The sequence below is a fragment of the Centruroides sculpturatus genome, unplaced genomic scaffold, assembly GCF_000671375.1.
Source record: "Centruroides sculpturatus isolate CEXI.00-Female unplaced genomic scaffold, Cexi_2.0 scaffold947, whole genome shotgun sequence".
Taxonomy (NCBI): Eukaryota; Metazoa; Arthropoda; class Arachnida; order Scorpiones; family Buthidae; genus Centruroides; species Centruroides sculpturatus.
This window is the reverse complement of record NW_019385124.1, coordinates 256,771-275,261: the sequence shown is the minus strand read 5'-3', so window position 1 is coordinate 275,261 and position 18,491 is coordinate 256,771. Positions and strand designations below refer to the sequence as shown.

At 35.6% G+C, this 18,491-nt stretch overlaps 2 protein-coding genes and 1 pseudogene across 2 annotated transcripts; 1 reads left to right on the top strand and 2 right to left on the bottom strand.

Moving 5' to 3' along the window:
- Window positions 1-2,602: 2,602 nt before the first annotated feature.
- On the top strand, window positions 2,603-4,950 carry LOC111635121. The gene has a single exon (XM_023379979.1). It carries the CDS (start codon window positions 3,541-3,543, stop codon window positions 4,234-4,236), a length of 696 nt encoding a protein of 231 aa, XP_023235747.1. The 5' UTR covers window positions 2,603-3,540; the 3' UTR covers window positions 4,237-4,950.
- Window positions 4,951-8,259: 3,309 nt separating this feature from the next.
- LOC111635119 lies at window positions 8,260-8,960 on the bottom strand. The gene has a single exon (XM_023379976.1). The coding sequence runs from the start codon at window positions 8,797-8,799 to the stop codon at window positions 8,275-8,277; it is 525 nt and encodes a 174-aa protein (XP_023235744.1). The 5' UTR covers window positions 8,800-8,960; the 3' UTR covers window positions 8,260-8,274.
- Window positions 8,961-16,724: 7,764 nt separating this feature from the next.
- On the bottom strand, window positions 16,725-18,491 carry LOC111635109 (annotated as a pseudogene).

The window sequence follows — 18,491 nt, the reverse complement described above, 5'->3', positions numbered from 1 at the left end:
TAGGATCTGTTTATAAAATGGCAATATATTTTATTAATATATATATACTGACGAATAAGAGATATGAAAACATTTTTTGCAAACTTAAACTCGGTATAATGAATAAATATTTCTTGAAACAACAAAACGTTCCCTGCAATTTTAATACATAAACTGTATACGAGTATAATTTAAAACAAATCGATTTAAAACACAATAAAAACATTTATAATTTATTTCCGCTTCGGTTATAAAAAAGATGTATTAAAAATGAACAGTTCTGACAAAACTGATTCTTAAATATCAAGGACAACATTTTGTTCAATAACATTAAACGGTAACCTTGACATGTGACCCGCCTCCAACAAGGAAGGGAGTTTTCGTTTACAGAGTAACGTGATACTTCGCGCGTTGTTTTCGTTAACAATTGGTGTGGGTGGCGGTTCACTTGACACCCTGTTGTGAAAGTAATAATCTTTCACCGACCTTGACAGACGTGTCTAGTTACTAAGAATAATAAGTGGGGAGAAGTTGTTTAAACGGTAATAAAACGTTTGCCAGTTCATTAAGCAACTCTCCCGCTCTGCTCTACTCGTATTACTGCAAAAGCAATAAACACTTAACACTGCACAATTCACGGTCAATTCCTATCCGATTACAAAGGAACCGAGGACAATCGGTGAAAGTTGAAATAATCTGTTGGCAAGACAAAGCTGATCTGTTTATTTTAAAGCTGTATTGTCTCTAATTACAAGAAAATAAAGTAAATAAAACATTATAAATAAAGAAAAGTATCAAAATAACAGATAGAATCATAATTTCTGATAATCAGGGCCACGATTTTACAATTTTAAAATAAAAATGGCGGACGCTAAGCAAGCTGTACATAGGTGAAACAGAGCGCATGTTAGATGTTAGAATAAAAGAACATGAACCAGCCATCAGATTGAAGTACAATAATTCTCCATGGTATGATCGTACAAATAACAATAATTGTAAAATTAACCGTAATAATATAAAAGTTTGCATTTTGAAAAATATCTTTATAAAAGAAAATTTAAAGAGCATTTAGAAATAAGGAAACAAAAAAATAATTTAATAACTCAGATGATATGCAAATTGATTACCGCAGGTACGAATTAATAGATGGCACTAAAACAAGTTAAAACATGGTATAATTATTCGTAAAAAATCTTCCATAGTAATTCTGATACTGGTATATTTTAATAATATTGTCTGTGTATGAAAAAATCTTTTACATACGTATATCAATTTTTACTATGTCTGTTATATACTCATTTGTAAAAAAATTTTAAATGATTGTGAGTATTATGGAAGTTTTTGTTGGAAGTTACGGTTGTTTAATTTTAGATGTATATTAATACTGAATGCACAATTTTATGTCTAACTACAGGTTAAGGATGAGAAAGGTTTGCCCTCCCAATCGCTATTTTGAAAACAAAAAAGAATTTTTTGTAATTTACATAATGTGGAAATGTAAGTGCTTTTTTATAATTTAGTTTGTTTCTATAGTATAACATAGTCATGTTTTAATATTTCTTGTTTATTTGAACTAACACTGAGGAGGGGTTGGAGTACATTATACCAACCCAAAATATATTTGTAGTTCAATGGAAAATAAAAAATAATTTGCTAACCAGAAATTGCTGTGAGATACGTCTCCCAAAGTGTGCTTTTGGATTACAGAGACGAATTTACATTTGAATATTTCAATTCCATCATTGATATCAGCAGTATCAACAATTTCCACAGTGATGTCAGCCACGGAAAAAAATGCAGGCCAATCTGCCGTTTAGAGTTTCCAGTGTGGTAGACAAGCTGTTTCACAGCTTTCTCAGTCTTGATATTTTAAAAATATTGGGAAGTGGTTACTAGAGAGTGGATTAGATCCAACCTCCGATGAAAATGCTAAAAATAGGTTTGGACTTGCTAATGATACATCAATGGCAGTGAATGTTCTTGTTGGGGCATGAAAGTACGTCACTTCTCCAGTATTAATTACAGTTGGTGATTGCATATGAACCTCTCAATGGCTCTGCCTTGACGATTAATATCAGGACTGTCCCACATTAGATTGTGGCCATTGAAATTACCCAGTAAAAAGAATGCAGTTGGCAGCTGTTCAACCAAAGCATCCAGTTCATCTTCATTGACTTTGACATCTGGTGGCAAGTACAGTCGACCCCCCTATAAGATCATAGATACGTTCCATTCTTTAGGAATCCGATTTCTTACGAGTCCTTTGAAAGGTTTTCTTCCATAAAATTAATCAATTCTAGACTAATCCGACTCAACATTTCCAAAATACGTATATTTTTTTGGAAATAATCCATATAAACTACGCTATAAACAAAAAATTGTAGGATTACATACCGAGTGTGCACCATTCAACATCGCCATTGCTCAAGCTTGTTTTCGTCGCGAAGCAGCACACCAAACTGTGGCCGATTTCTGATAACTTATTTTTCTGCGAAAACTTCGTTGAACTTTGGAGACATCATTAATATAAATAATTTTTATGGCCATTGAATAAGAAATGTTTCTTTCACAAGAAATGTATAAAATTACAGTACTGTATTAGACTTACGGTACCTAATTTACATACTGTACAGACGACAGTTCGCCTAAAGTCTGCGTAGTGGCTGAAAATATATATATATAATTATAATAAAGTTACAATAAATTAAGTTAATATATAATTATATATACTTAATATATAATACAGTATCTAATTTATATATAATTTATATATAATACTGTACAGATGATAGTAAATTCTCCGTAGCGCGGCACTTAATGGCGCAGAAAGTAGTTTGACTGCCCAATGACGTTTTACGTAATTATAGGAGTTTTTTTACCTTTTTTTTCGGATACTGTCACAATTTTTTTGCAGTTTTACAGAAATCGTAATTATAGGAACCGTAATTTTAGGGGAGTCTACTGTATATAGAGTAAACTGTGACAGTTACGCCAATTGAAATTCTGACTGCCACAGCTTGCAAATCAGTTGTTATTTGTACCGGTAATCCCTGGAATGAACTTATTTTAAATACATCCCTAGTTCCACTTGCACATAGTGCATATCAGCAGAAAAAAAAAAAGTGACTTAGAGATAGAGACTGAACTTTCGGACAAGGGAAAACAAATCAAGGAAGTGAAAGAAGCCACATCTCCCTATGCGCTTAGGTATCAAGGTTGGTTGGTTGGTTAATATTTTTTGGCAGAAGGGCCACATAGGTCATGCTGTGCCACAATAACTGGTATAAATAAATAAAATAATAGCTATATGATGTAAAATAAACAAATAATAAAAGAAGACATGTAATGAGTAACAAGAAATATAACAACAAGATCTATATATAAATAATAAATAAATAAATAGTTGGGACTGACAGATTCCATTTTTGCTCTTCGCCTATAGAGAAGTACCAAATTGCACGACTGGAATCTCCCCGTTCAGACTTCTATACGGGAGGGAGGCACGTGGACCTCTCAGTCCTCAAATTTACTTGGGCCGAAGAGATCCCCCTTCCCCTTAACATGTCATGTTCAGCTGCTGATTACCTGCAAGATCTTAAGTGTAGACTGGAGACAATGGCGCATCAGGCTGCGTTAACGGCGAACGGAAAACAAAGGGCGTATGCCAAGCACTTTAACCAAAGGTCATCAATAAGAAGGTTTGGAGTCGGAGATCAGGTCATTCTACTAATCCCCGACTCAGGTAACAAAATTTATGCATGTTGGACCGGCCCCGGCAAAGTAGTACAATTTTGCTTTCCACATTCATACAAGGTCAAGCTACCCAGGAACAATGTTAGACAGGTGCACGTTAATAAGATCCGGAAGTATTATCCTAAAGTGAGCGCTATCAAAGTAATATTTGAAGAGAGAGCATTTTGGAATGTTCACCCTACCCCAAAGATCGACGATGAGGTAACCTTCGAAGTGACACTAGCACATCATTGTTTTGATCACCTCAGTCACACTTGGCAAACGCAGATTAAGGGCCTGTTAGAAAAGCATCGTTACCTATTCAACAAGAGGGTGCATATTGCAAAGGTAGGCGAATACAAGATCAGGTTGAGCCCGGGTCAGACAAAGAAGAAACCGTACTTATACAGAATTCCCAAGACCTTGAAGCCCAAGGTAGACGAGCAGATTGAGAAACTCCTACGCTTGGGGTTGATAGAGGATAGCATTGCAGAGATAGCACATTCGATGTGTGTGTGTGAGTAAAAGAAATGAGGACATGCGGCTGTACGTAGATTACCGCTCACTTCACGCGATCACGATAACCAATGACTTTCCTACAGAAAAAGTCTTCCAATTGATTAGTTGCATCGATGCAGCAAACATCATCACTACTCTAGACCTGTTGAAGGGCTACTGGGCGATCCCATGGAGGTCGAAAACAGAGACCTAACATCTTTTAAGACACACAGAAAACAATATCGTTTCAAGGTCATGGCATTTGGTTTAAAGAATGCTGCAGCCACCTTCCATAGGGAGATGAACAAAGCCTTAGCTCAATTTTAAAATTTTGCACGGGCATACATTGACGACATTGCCGTCTTCTCTAACGACTGGGATACACACCTGAAGCATCTATATAAGGTCCTCACGAAATTGAAAGAACTACACTTCACTATAAACATCAACAAATGCTCATTCTCTAAGCTTGAGATTAAGTACCTTGGCCACATCATTGGCTCAGGGAAGCACCACACAAATCCTGACAAGGTTCAAGCCATCTCGCAGTTGCCTGTACCTAGGAACAAGAGGCAGCTAAAGAGCCTCTTGGGTCTATGCAATTTTTATAGAAAATATATTCCCAATTATGCTACCATAGCCCACACACTCACAGAGCTGACCAAAAGGAAGATTCCCGACACCTTGCCCTGGACCAGGGTTCACAATGTTGTATTTCGCCATCTGAAGACAGCCCTAATGAGAAGCCGCACTTTATACACCAGTGCTGGAACAGCTCTTTGTCATCCAAACCGACGCATCACATATTGGAATCTCTGCCTGTCTGTCACAATGATTTGAAGAAAAAGTCCACTCAATATCCTACACCATCAAAAAACTCACCCCGACACAGCAGGCGTGGTCTACAACTGAACGTGAGGCTTACACTGTCGTGTGCAGTCTGAAGAAGTTCAAGACGTGAATTTTCAGTGTGAAGATCAAACTACAAACCGACCATAACCCATTGACAATTTTGACAAAGAGTGCACTGCAGTTGTCGAAATTACAGCAGTCTACAGTAGACCCCCCTATAACACTTAGATACGTTCCACGCTAACCGAAAATTACATTGTAGGAACGATTAAATACATGAGCCAATCGCAGCCCGATAGGTGGGAACTTTACGGACTAAGGCTGTTCGAAAGGTTTTCTTCTATAAAATTAACCGATTCTAGACTAATTTCACTCAACATTTCCAAAATACGTATAATTTTTTGGGAATAATCTGTATAAACTATGCTATAAACAAAAAATTGTAGGATTACTTACAGAGTGTGTACCGTTCAACTATGTTGTTGCTTAAAGCTGGTTTTCATCGCGGAACAGCACGTTAAACGACGGCCGCAATTTCTGATAACGAATTTTTGGCGGAAAAATAACTTGACCTTTGGAGACATCATTAATATAAATAATTTTTATGGACGTTGAATAAGAAGTGTTTCTTTCACAAGAAATGTATAAAATTAGTGCTGTATTAGACTTACGGTACCTAATTTACATACTGTACAGACGATAATAAACTCAACTTACTAGCCTAAAATCTCCGTAGCGTGTTGCCAGGCGGCAGAAAGCATATATATAATTATAATAAAGTTACAATAAATTAAGTTAATATATAATTATATATACAGTACCTAATTTATATATAATTAATATATAATTATATGTACAGTACCTAATTTATATATAATAATAAACAGACGATAGCAAACTCAATTTAGCCGCTCCGTAGCGTGGCGCAAGGTCGGAGGTAAGTAGTTCGGTTGCTCATCCACTATTGGTCCAGACTCTATCAATCTTTCGCGAAACGACATTATAGGAGGTACTTTATACGAAAGTTTCTACAATTTTTTCGCTACGTTATAGGAATTGTCGTTATAGGAACGTACGTTATAGGGGGGTCAACTGTACATTGGCCCTACAGAGACTCATCATCACCCTGGATCTCAACTAAACAATGCAGATGCTCCATTGAGGCTTGTGTAAGGAAGAGAAAAAGCTCCCTATACTTCTGACATTAAGATGACGTCCCTTTCAACATGTGGTAATGAGAACTATGAATATAATTTGTGTAAAAGTGAAATTGTGCTGTGTATCATCTGTATAAACTTTTTGTTTTCTTGAGAAGCTAAGTTTTATTGTAACCTTATTTTTCAGAAGTTTAGTTCAAATCCATGTTCTGATTAACACCCTAACACTTAGGGTGTAGTAACATCAAAACTCCTCACCCTTCCTCACCTGCGGTTTCGTCAGAACATATGCGACCTACCCACACGCGATGACAGAAGGCCATAAAACCCAAAAAGAAACACACAAGAATAGAGAAAAGGAGAGAAAAATTCAAGACACAAGAGGGAGAAAAACTGTAAAGTAGCTATCGCTGAGAGTAAAATAAAATTTTTTGTAGAAATATTGGACTTGTTAATTAATGAAATGAACAGACAGAACAAAATCCGCTGATTAAGAACAGGTTCCCTACATTAATCAATCCCAATGTAAAATAAACAAATAATAATAAAAGACATGTAATGAGTAACAAGAAATGTAACAGATAAAATGTACGAAGTCTGTTAAAAAAGTATAGGACTTATTTTTTCTGCGTAAACCAATGATGCGCGGCACACCTCTTTCGGTGGAGTTGTGGAGGAGACAGTCATGCACAGCCCTAAATTTTTTCCTGCCTGAAGGAAGCATCAGTCATTGGCAGTCGGCCTATGAGTGAAGACATGTAGCAAGCTCTCGTCAGATTCCACTAAGTTGGAAAATGACTGAACAACATGAGTAGCAATATTACATTAAATTTTACCAAAAACATAGTGATACCTGAGCGTAAACCATTCGCAAGTTTCAGCAGGCTTTCAAGGACAATCCTAGAAGCCAAAAAAAGCACGGCAAGCCCGCAGCAATATCAAGGTTATGTTGACAGTTTTTTCGACTCTCGTGAGGTGGTGTATCGTGAGTACGCACAACGAGGCCAAACCATTGCAAAGGAGTACTACCAAAAGGTCCTTCGTTGCCTTTCCGATGCTGTGCAACGCAAACGACCAAATCTGTGGTCGATCAAAACTTGGCAGCTCCATCGTGATAACGCATCCACCCATTCTGCACATCTGATTCGAGCTTTTGTCGCCAAACACAACACTCGTGTGGTTCGTCACGCTCTGTACTCTCCCCACATGGCTCCATGTGACCTATTTTCCAAGCTGAAAATGCCACTCAATAGAACCCGATTTTAGTCAAGAGAAGACATTGTGCAAAATGCGACAAACCAGCTGATAACCATACCAAAAGATGCATTCCAGCAGTGTTTCCAGCAATGGCAGGAACGCTAGGATAAATGTATACACTATCAAAAAGACTACTTTGAAGAAAATTAAAGTTTCATACCTCAAAATCAATAAATATATTTTTGCCGACCAAAGGTCTGATACTTTTTAAACAGACCTCGTAAATAGCAACGAGATCTATACAAATAATATATAAATGAAAATACATAATAAAAAAATTAATAGATAATTAAATTTCTTTATAAATATTTCTAACATTCAGAAAGTTCAGTATCATATAAACATCTGGCTTCTGACCCACAATCTCTCTCAAACTTGCATTTCCAAAATGCTGTCTACGCCTGATCTCAAAGGCAAAGCAACCGAGCAGTATGTGTTTAACACTTACACAGCAGTTGCAATACTGGCATACTGGTTGCTCTTCACCCTTCAAAAGATATTGATGAGTCAGTCGAGTGTGTCCAATTTTCAGACGACTAAAGTTAGTTAGTTAATTTTTATTGGCACAAAAGCCATGCAGGCTATACTGCGCCACAACACATGGTATGATTGGGTATAAAATAAATAGGAAAACAGATATATACAAAACAGTTTAACCATTAAAAAGCCAATGGTAATATATATATATAAATATAAATATATAGAATCAAAACTATAATAAATAAATAACAACAAAAGATATATACAATAATTTAAATATGCATCATGAAGTAAATAAAACTATACAATAAATAAATCATCATATTTCTCTACACATATTAAGGACTTTCAAAAAGTCCAGTATATTATTCAGATTTGGCCTCTGGCCCAAAATGTCTCTAAAGCTTGCATTTCCGAAATGCTGTCTACGAGTCTGATCAAAAGCAACACAGTTGCAAAATATGTGTTTAACACTTACAGCACAGTTGCAGTGCTGACATACTAGTTCATCATCTCCCTTCAAAAAATATTGATGAGTCAGTCGAGTGTGTCCAATTCTCAAATGAGTAAGGATAACCTCACATCTCCTATCATATTGCCTATTATGTGTCCAATTTTCTACCAAAGGTTTGATCTCGTAAAGTTTATTGTGGATTTGTGCATTCCACACGTTTTGCCATCTCTCTGCTAGTCGTTTTTTAACGACTAGCTTCAAATCACCTCCTTTAATACACATTGTATGCTGTGAAGGACTTGCTGACTTAGCGGCTGTATCAGCTTCTTCATTACCTCTTATACCCATGTGGCCTGGGACCCAACAGAACTTCACAAAAAAATTTCTCATAGTGAGATGACAAATTAGTTTTCGAATTTTAATAACTATGGAGTGAGAACTAGATTCATATGAGATCAAAGCCTGAAGTGCACTAACTAAGTCAATGTAAATTATGCAGCAACAATCACCTTTCCTATTTATATAGTTTAGGGCTAAATAAATAGCCTGCAAATCCGCAAAAAAAAGAATTTGGTGCTATTTCTTCTACCACAATTTCATTTTGGCTAACAAAAACTAAGCCTACATAGTAATCCAAATTAGATCCATCAGTGTATATAGGAATTAAATTCATGTCACAATTTTGAATTTTTGCAAAGTGCTGTCTGTAAACGTAATCTGGCGTAAATTCTTTGAGGAACTGCTTTAAGCTTAAATCAACCTCTATCGCTGGGGATGACCAATGTAAAATACTATTAACCTCTATCTGTGGTTGGTTGGATGGTTGGTTAATTTTTATTAGCACAAAAGCCATACGAACTATACTGCACCACAACACATGGTATGATTGGGCGTGTAAGATAAATAGGAAAACACATATATACACATAAACGATACATAACAGTTTAACTGAAAGTTTAGTATACGATTTCTGTTTTATATAATAAAAAAAAAACAACTGTTCTCTCCTAAGAGATAGTAAAGGCTCATAAGCATCCACGTACAGACTTTGGACAGGAGAGGTGCAGAAGGGACCAGTGCACAGACGTAATGCTTAATGGTGAATTGGATCCAGCATCCTAGAAGTAGGTTCCCTCGCAGAGCCATACACAACACATCCATAGTCCAGCTTAAAGCAGAGAAGGGCCCTATAAATCCTGAGCATAAAAACTTTTTGTCTGCTCCCCAGGATGAGCAGCATAATACTCTTCAGGTTGCGCAAGTGTGGCAAAAATGTCAGTTTTTGATAAAAACAAACACCCAAGAACTTAGCCTCATTCACAATTGGGATTTTGACCCCATTTAGGTAAATTTCAAGATCCAAGTGCAAACCACACCTACAGCAAAAATAAATGCACAAGGTCTTCTCCATGCTAAAACTAAAACCATTGGTCGAAAACCAATGGTCTCAGCGATTTAAAGAAATTTGCAGTTGTCTCTCGATAAAGCTCACGTTGCTAGACTAGCAGAAAATCTGAAAGTCATCCACATACAAAGAGCATTTCACACTGGGGGCAAGACGGTTAGCTACGCTATTAATTTTAATTCAGAACAAAGTCACACTCAAAATAGAGCCGTGAGAGACACCTTCTTCTTGGGTGAACAGCCTAGATAAGGTGTTGCCAATCCTGACATAGAATCTTCAATTCTGTAGGAAGTTTTTTATAAAAATTGGCAAATTACCCCGCAACCCGAATTCGTACATATAACAAAGTATCCCGTATCGCCAACAGCGATCATAGGCCTTCTCTATGTCAAAAAACACAGACACTAAGTGCTGTCTCACGTATATGTTTCAAGTTTAACCAAATTGTCTGTAGTACTTCTGTTCCTACGGAATTCACTCTGATGTGAAGAAAAATAGTTCTTTTTCTCTAGGAGGAACATCAGGCATCGGTTTACCATTCTCTCAAAAAATTTACACAGGCAACTTGTCAGAGAGATTGGTCTGTAATTCTAGGGATTCTTGCAGTCTTTACCTGGCTTGGAAATAGGAATAATGATAGGTAGCCTCCAAGAGTCAGAAAAAGTATGTTCTGTCCATATTCTGTTAAACAGATTCAGAAGTTTACAAAGGAAATTGTTTGAAAGATTCTTAATCATGCTGTAGTGGATCTTATCCAGGTCTACAGCACTACTCCCCGAGCGAGAGATCACTGTATGAAATTCAATTCTAGTGAATGGCACATTATGGCAAATAATATATGTCAATGAGGGGAGTGATCGCATTTAGAATTGTGACGTCACCTCACAGTATAAAGTCTGAACATAAAGTAAAGATCAACGAGGTGAACTCCAGTTAGCAATGAGCTTGGCGAGCTTCGTAGCAGTGAACAAAAGAGGTGTCCGATAGGATCAAATAGTTCCAAGGCAATTTTGAAGTTATTTGATTTGTGGATCGACAAATAAAAAAAGTCTTGAGAATTGAGAAAATAGGTTCCTAGTATATTGAAATGATGATCAGGATCTTTAATTCATAAGAATAATTGTATATAAGTTAAGTCTTTGAATTTCTGTCGAATTCCAAAGGGAAATAAAAGTAAGTTATAAACTAGATTGATTTGAGTTTTGTCGGGTTGATTTTCATTAAATAAATTGTTGTTTGATTTTACTAAACTTTGTATATAGTTTATTACTAGAACTTTTATTAAATATTTGATTTGTTATTGACAAACTTTGTCATTATTTAATTTCGGTGCACGCNTTATTTGATTTGTGGATCGACAAATAAAAAAAGTCTTGAGAATTGAGAAAATAGGTTCCTAGTATATTGAAATGATGATCAGGATCTTTAATTCATAAGAATAATTGTATATAAGTTAAGTCTTTGAATTTCTGTCGAATTCCAAAGGGAAATAAAAGCTAGATTGAGACGAGTTTTGTCAGGTTGATTCTTATTCATTTTCATTGAATAAATTGTTGTTTTGGTTTTACTAAACTTTGTATATAGTTTATTACTAGAACTTTTATTAAATATTTGATTTGTTATTGACAAACTTTGTCATTATTTAATTTCGGTGCACGCTAAAAGTCCAGACCTGGCATACTAACGCAAATCCGCGTAAAGTACCCGTTAGAGAACGACTATTTCCGGCACACAGTCGTGTCGATAATCGTAGGAAAAGTCAAAAAAATAATATAGTACTTTACAACTATATTCCTAATTAGATGAAAAAATGGAAATTTACATATTGTTTTTCACTTTGGGCTTTATATGCCTAAAAATTTCTTGCATACATAATATTGCTGAATGAAGACAAAAATGTTTCATCCAACATATCAGCAATACCCTGTATATTGCTGATTATTGTGCCATTATTTTCTATCATGGACAGAGAGTGGGAAGCATATTTCCCACTGATTTTATGGATTTTATCCCAGACTGTTTTTTAGCTAGTGGAAGATGTTATGCTAGAAACATACTTTCTCCAAGAATCCCTTTGGCTTTGCCTTCTTATACTTCTGGCGATTGCCTTTGCTTTTTGAAAGACAACCAAATTTTCAGCAGTGGGGTACCTTCTGAAAATTCCCCATGCTTTCTTTTGTTTTTTAAATGCTGCCTCGCAATTCTGGTCCCACCATGGTTTCAAATGCTTTGGGTATCTAGTTGATGTTTTTCCCATTGTTTTTTCGGCTGCCTGAATAATACTAGAAGTGACAACTTCAACTGCATCATTGATATCAGCAGTATTGACCATTTCCTCAGAGATGTCAGCCATAGAGGAAAATGCAGGCCAATCTGCCGTTTGAAGTTTCCAGCGTGGTAAACAAGCTGTTTGACAGCTTTCTCTGCCTTGATATTTTAGAAATATAGGGAAATGGTCACTAGAGAGTGGATTACATCCAACCTCCCATTTAAATGCTAAAAACAGGTTTGGACTTGCTATGGTTAAATCAATAACTGTAAATGTTCTCGCTGGGGCATGTAAGTATGTCACTTCTGTATTAAATAAATACAGTTGCTGATTGCCAATAAATCTTTCAATGGCCCAGCCTCAACGACTAATGTCAGCACTGCCCCACATAGGTTTGTGAGCATTGAAATCACCTAGTAAAAGGAATGGAGTTGGCAGCTGTTCAACTAGTGTACTCAATTCATCCTCATTGACTCTGACATCTGGTGGCAAGTATATAGAACAAACTGACAGTTACTCCAATAGAAATTCTGACTGCCACAGCTTGCAGCTCTGTTGTTATTTGTACCGGCAAGGATGGGATATGATTGGAAACCAGAATAGCCACACCTCCACTGGCACGGTTGTGGCTATCATCATCCTTGCGGTAGAGATTGAAACCTTTTAAAAAGATTTTTCTTCAAGTTTTAGATGTGTTTCCTGGAGTGCCACACAGAGAGATGGGATAGATGATGTCAAGTGTTTAATGTCAGAAAAGTTGTTGCGAAAACCACGACAGTTCCATTGGATTATTGTATAATCCATTATGTGTTCGAGGCAGCATTTTTAGCAAGGTTATCCCTCTTTCATTTTACAGGGGGTTTTTCTTTTGGAGGTGATGTTGGTGGTGTCACCCCCCTTATTATTCTTTTCATCAGAGAAGTTGGCAAACTCGCTTATAGACTCCACTTTTTTTGATTTAGAGAGGGCTGTTTTTATCCTTTGTTTATTAAGTGGATTCTTACTGGCTTTTTTGAACCCACATTCCTAGTTTTTACCCCTGTTTTTGCTTTGTTATTCTATTTTTCTGTTGCTTTGGTAGATGTTATCAGCAGACATTTTTCGTAGCAAGTCAGAGATTCATTTGGTGAAAAAGAAATGTTTGTCTGAACTCCACATGTCTTTGTGGATTTCAGAACAGCAGCAAATGTCTTCTGTTTCACTGGTGCACTTAAAGTCACCATGCAACGTGCCTCCAGGTAACATATATTATTAACAATCTTTAATCGCTAAATTTCTTTCTCTCTCTGCCATGCAGTGCATTTTTGAGAATAGGCAGGGTGGGAATCTTTTCAGTTTCCACAGCATTGAGAACTTGTGCATTCAGTACTCTCGTGGTCTTCATTTCAGTACTCTCGTGGTCTTCATTTCAACACTGTGTGCAAGCTTTTTTTTCTCTGCATGATATTTGGAAGTGTCCAAACTGCTGACATTTAAAGCAACGTAGCTGATTTGAAATATATGGGCGAACTGGGCAACGAAGATATCCTGCCGCAACAGAAGAGGCAATGTTGATGTTCGTTTGTTGAAAGTCAATATAAGGTGTTTTGTTGGTATCAACTTACCATCACAATGGATCGAAATTCTTCAAACAGCAGTGACACCTCGGTCTGAGAGACAAATCTAAATATTTGATTCATCCTCAGACAGCAGATCGGTTTCAGGTACCACATGACAAGTTCAAATTTGTGCAGTGTGATGGTTACCATTATTTATCCCAGAGACTTCATTTTGAGAAGCTTTGCTGACTGTTGAGGTAAGGTTGCTTTTATAAGTAGATCTCTTGACCTCAGTTTTTAAATTTTTTTAAGATTCCCAATGGTCGATTCAAACAATTTTTGAATCAAAAAAGGAGAATGTTTAGATATAGGTGTTTCTCCCATAGCATGAACTGGTTGATTGGAAGAAATGACATCCCTTGGTGGTAATGCATCAGTATATATTTTAGGTTTTAGTGAATCCATATTTAATAATAACAGTTCAGTTCCTGGTGACCCCACCCACCATGGGGCCCAACAAAAGGATGCCGTCACATGGGAGATTCCCATAGACTGTCACACCAGGGTTTCCCAGGAGCTATACCATCACAATGCAGTCAAGAAGAGCACATCTTGTCTGACGTGTCCGCCCGGTCTGCATCAATCGGATGACTCCAAGCCGAGGTCAAGAATGACTCAACGACCAGCCAATTGACTCAAACAGAGCCTGATTTGAGCCTCCCATTTATCCGAAGCAGGGACCAAAGCAGTGTGTTGGTAACGGTATGTTGCCCCTCAACTACCAGGATCCCCCTTTCCAGCATATGGGGTACCACACACAGCAAACACGTGGTGGGCGTTCAAATCCCAGGGATGGTAAAGAAGAATTACTAAACCATCTCTGGGAGGTTCCCTCACCACGGACTCGAATAATACTTACGTAAATTACTTTAGTTATTAATTTTTGTATTACATTAACAGGAAAGAAGGACCAAAATTATTCAACAAAGAAAAGAGGTAAGCATATGATTTAGCATCTGTCTTCCAACAAATGAACATGTCATAAAATCAGAAATTATTTTAGTTTATCTATTTTTGACATTTTCTTATTTCCAATTTTACAGATGTATGGACAGATGCCATTATTAAATTACTAATTTCAGAGAGACTGCACTTGAGGAGCAATTTCGAAAGCCAGGAAATAAAAAAAATTATGGATAAAAATACTAAGTATAATGGAGTCACAAGGGTATAATTTAACTGCTGAAGACTGTGATATGAAATGGAGAAATTTGATAGCAACATACAGGAAAAACAAAGACAGGGCTAGTAAGAATAGCAAAGGTTGCATCACCTGGCCATATTTTCAACTATTAGATAAAAAATATGGATAAAAAACCAATATATCACCTCCAGCAGAAACACTATTATCTTCTCTTCCCAGCCCTATCTACTCCCAACCTTCACCTATTAACACATTGAATTCTTCTGAAAACTCTACCTTTGCAACCACTTCTAGTCATAATTCTCCCTCATCCTCTCCAATCCCTCACCAAAGTGATACTCCACATTCAAAAAGCCAAAGCTGTCAAATGAAGAACCTCCAGCATGATTTAAAACTATGTGGAATTCTGTATGAATTAAAAGTAGATGATGGAATTATTTGCCAAGTGTCAATAAATGCATTAAGTTGTGACATAGAATTAGAAGAAACAAGAAAAAGAAGACACGGTTTCGACAAAGTACGGAAAGTGCCAGACTGATACCGTATACACAAGTCACAACCTATTGATGTAACAGACTGAATAGGGGCGAAAGCCCGAAACGCGTTTCTGTATGAATTAAAAGTAGATGATGGAATTATTTGCCAAGTGTCGATAAATGCACCAAGTCATGACATAGAATTAGAAGAAACAAGAAAAAAGAAGATAAAGAAAGAGAAGAAAGACATTGAGGAAATTTCAAAAGATGGAAGAAGAGAAACTTAAATTTATGAAGCAATTATTAGAAATATTAAAAAAATAACTGAAATGCTTTTATGTACANGTAATCGATCAAATATAAACAAGTTATTCACTGTATCTAGTCTATTATATACGTAAATATGTATCTTCTTATGACCTGAAAGTTATAGAATAATGTAGAAGAGGCTCTAATTCTAAGATTACGACCAAAGATGAACTAATGTAGACATAACGAAAAACGTGACGGAAGTGTAGTGTTACTGTCATGCCGCATAACTTTAAATGTCAATTTCAATCAATTCAAACTTTCGTCAGAGGTCAAGGACACGTCAATATCACATGATTTCCGGTCATTTTCTCCTATAATTGAATAAATGGTTAAACATGAATATTGGTCGTCATAAAAGCTATAGTTGTGAAAAATGCAAGTACTTACTGTCCTTATTTTTATGGAAGAAGACACGTGCATGGAATAATTCATCTTCTGTCAGTGTAGTTAAGTCTGGGAAAATATGATTTCACACAATGGCAAACATTAAATGGTTCCAAATGAAACTATAAGTACTGAAAGTTATCACTATATCCGACGAAAGAACATTGTTTTTCAGAATTGTCTGCTAAGGTGTTCAGTATTGAAATTGGTATTTTCTGTTAAAAAAAAAAAAAAAAAAAAGATAAATTAACTAGACAAAGTTCTTTCTATTCATACATTTATCACACCAAAAGTATGTTTATTGTTGAATTTTCTAATGGTAGCTGTATTGTGTGTTAAATAGGTAAATGTCTCTTCAATCCGAACAAATTTTCGGTAGACTTTCTCACAGCTCTACAGGTTATAGTAAAAAAATTAAGCACTGAAGAGGGNGGGGCGAAAGCCCGAAACGCGTTTCTGTATGAATTAAAAGTAGATGATGGAATTATTTGCCAAGTGTCGATAAATGCACCAAGTCATGACATAGAATTAGAAGAAACAAGAAAAAAGAAGATAAAGAAAGAGAAGAAAGACATTGAGGAAATTTCAAAAGATGGAAGAAGAGAAACTTAAATTTATGAAGCAATTATTAGAAATATTAAAAAAATAACTGAAATGCTTTTATGTACATATTTTTATACAAAATAAATATATATACATATATTGTTTATAACTATAATTTTGGTTTATTCTTTAATTTGTGGATTATCTAGAAATAAACTTTAGATGAAAGTTTTAGGGATGTTTCAGCATATTCAATTTCTTAGTTATTATTACTGGTTCTTGGTATTATATGTATATTTTTAAGTTTGTGCATTAAATATAAGATGAAGTGTGTTTTACTAACATTGCAAAGGCCACTATCTTTTGATAAAACACTTTTTTCTGTAAATTCAATAGATTTCAATAGTATAGAGATAAACATTCATTCTGTATCAACTATGTTTACAATATGAATCTTTTAGATTGTATTAATGTTTGTAAATCACAATTCATAAGAAGTTACCAATTATGTATACTAATAAATATTTTATTAATGTCGTGTTTATCTGTTTGACAAACTTAGGGCAAGTAGACAAAGATTACAATTTCATTACTTTTACTCTCATTATATAAGAGTAAGTTTTATTATATTACATTACATTACAGAAATCTACATGTTAATTATATATAACAATTTTAATAAGAGAAATTTGTTTCTTTAAATTATGTTAACAATTTGCCAGTAAAAATAATCTATTAGCAATGTGTTCACTTTTTTTTACTCCATCAACTCTATTCACTTCTGTTCTTTGAGAAAAATTTACAGGGACAGCTATATTCCAAGATGATGCAGAAACATTATCAAACACATCTAAAAATTCATCATCCTCTAATATGCATAAATTATGCAGAATACAGGCTGTTACAATAACTTGGGGGATTCGATCAACACTAAACATAAAAAAAATGGTTTAGTCTTCTAAATCGCCCAAATAATTGTCCAAATGCTTGTTCAATGACGACCCTACTCGAACTTAAAATTTGATTAAAAAGTTTCTCTTTCCTTGTCAAATGACCATTGTCTTTATATGGTATCATCATACTTGAAGAAAGTGGATAAGCTCCATCTCCAAGGAGATGGGCCCCTTCTGGAATCATAGGGTTTTTTTCTAGGGCTTCACATAGTGGTGAGTTGCTCCAAACTCTGCAATCGTGTGAAGATCCTGGCCACCCTGCAAACACATCTGTAAACAATAATTTAGAATCACATACTGCTTGAAGAATTACAGATGTATACTGCTTTCTATTAAAATATGCATTTTTTGATGCTTTTGGGGCTGATATCGATATATGGGCTCCATCTATACATCCAATTACATCTGGAAAGCTTATATCTCGTAAGGTCTCAAAGTTCCTTATGGTGCTTTTAGCTTTTTCACCTTTGGGCCAAACAATAATTTTAGATCTTAACGAAGACACGGTTTTAATAAAATATACAAATTCTCTATAGGCATGTCCTCTGCTTATTCCAAATCTGTCCGCAACGCCACGAAACGACTCCTGATTGCCTAACAACCATAGAGACATCAATACAACTGTTTGTAGTGATGTTTCTCTTAGTCCTGTTCGACCAGGGCCAGTCCTTTGTTCAGGAAGCTGTTCCATTAACCTCTAAAATAAAATATCATATTATAGTATAACACAATTATTTATTTTTAAACATTAATAAAAAGCTAAAAAAGCCGAATAAAGCAATTTTTCTGTAGATAGTTACTACAGCTAACAATTCTTAGCAGAGACTTACTTCGACAGTGCTTCTAGAAAGACGAAAATGAGACTTAAAGTCCATGTCGTTGTATCTGGGAACGATATTTTCGACATAGCCTTCTATTTTGGCTTTTTTCGATTTTTCCACTGCAGCAGCATACAGAAATGGAATATCTTCATTATCTTTTTTAGATTTAAAAAACAT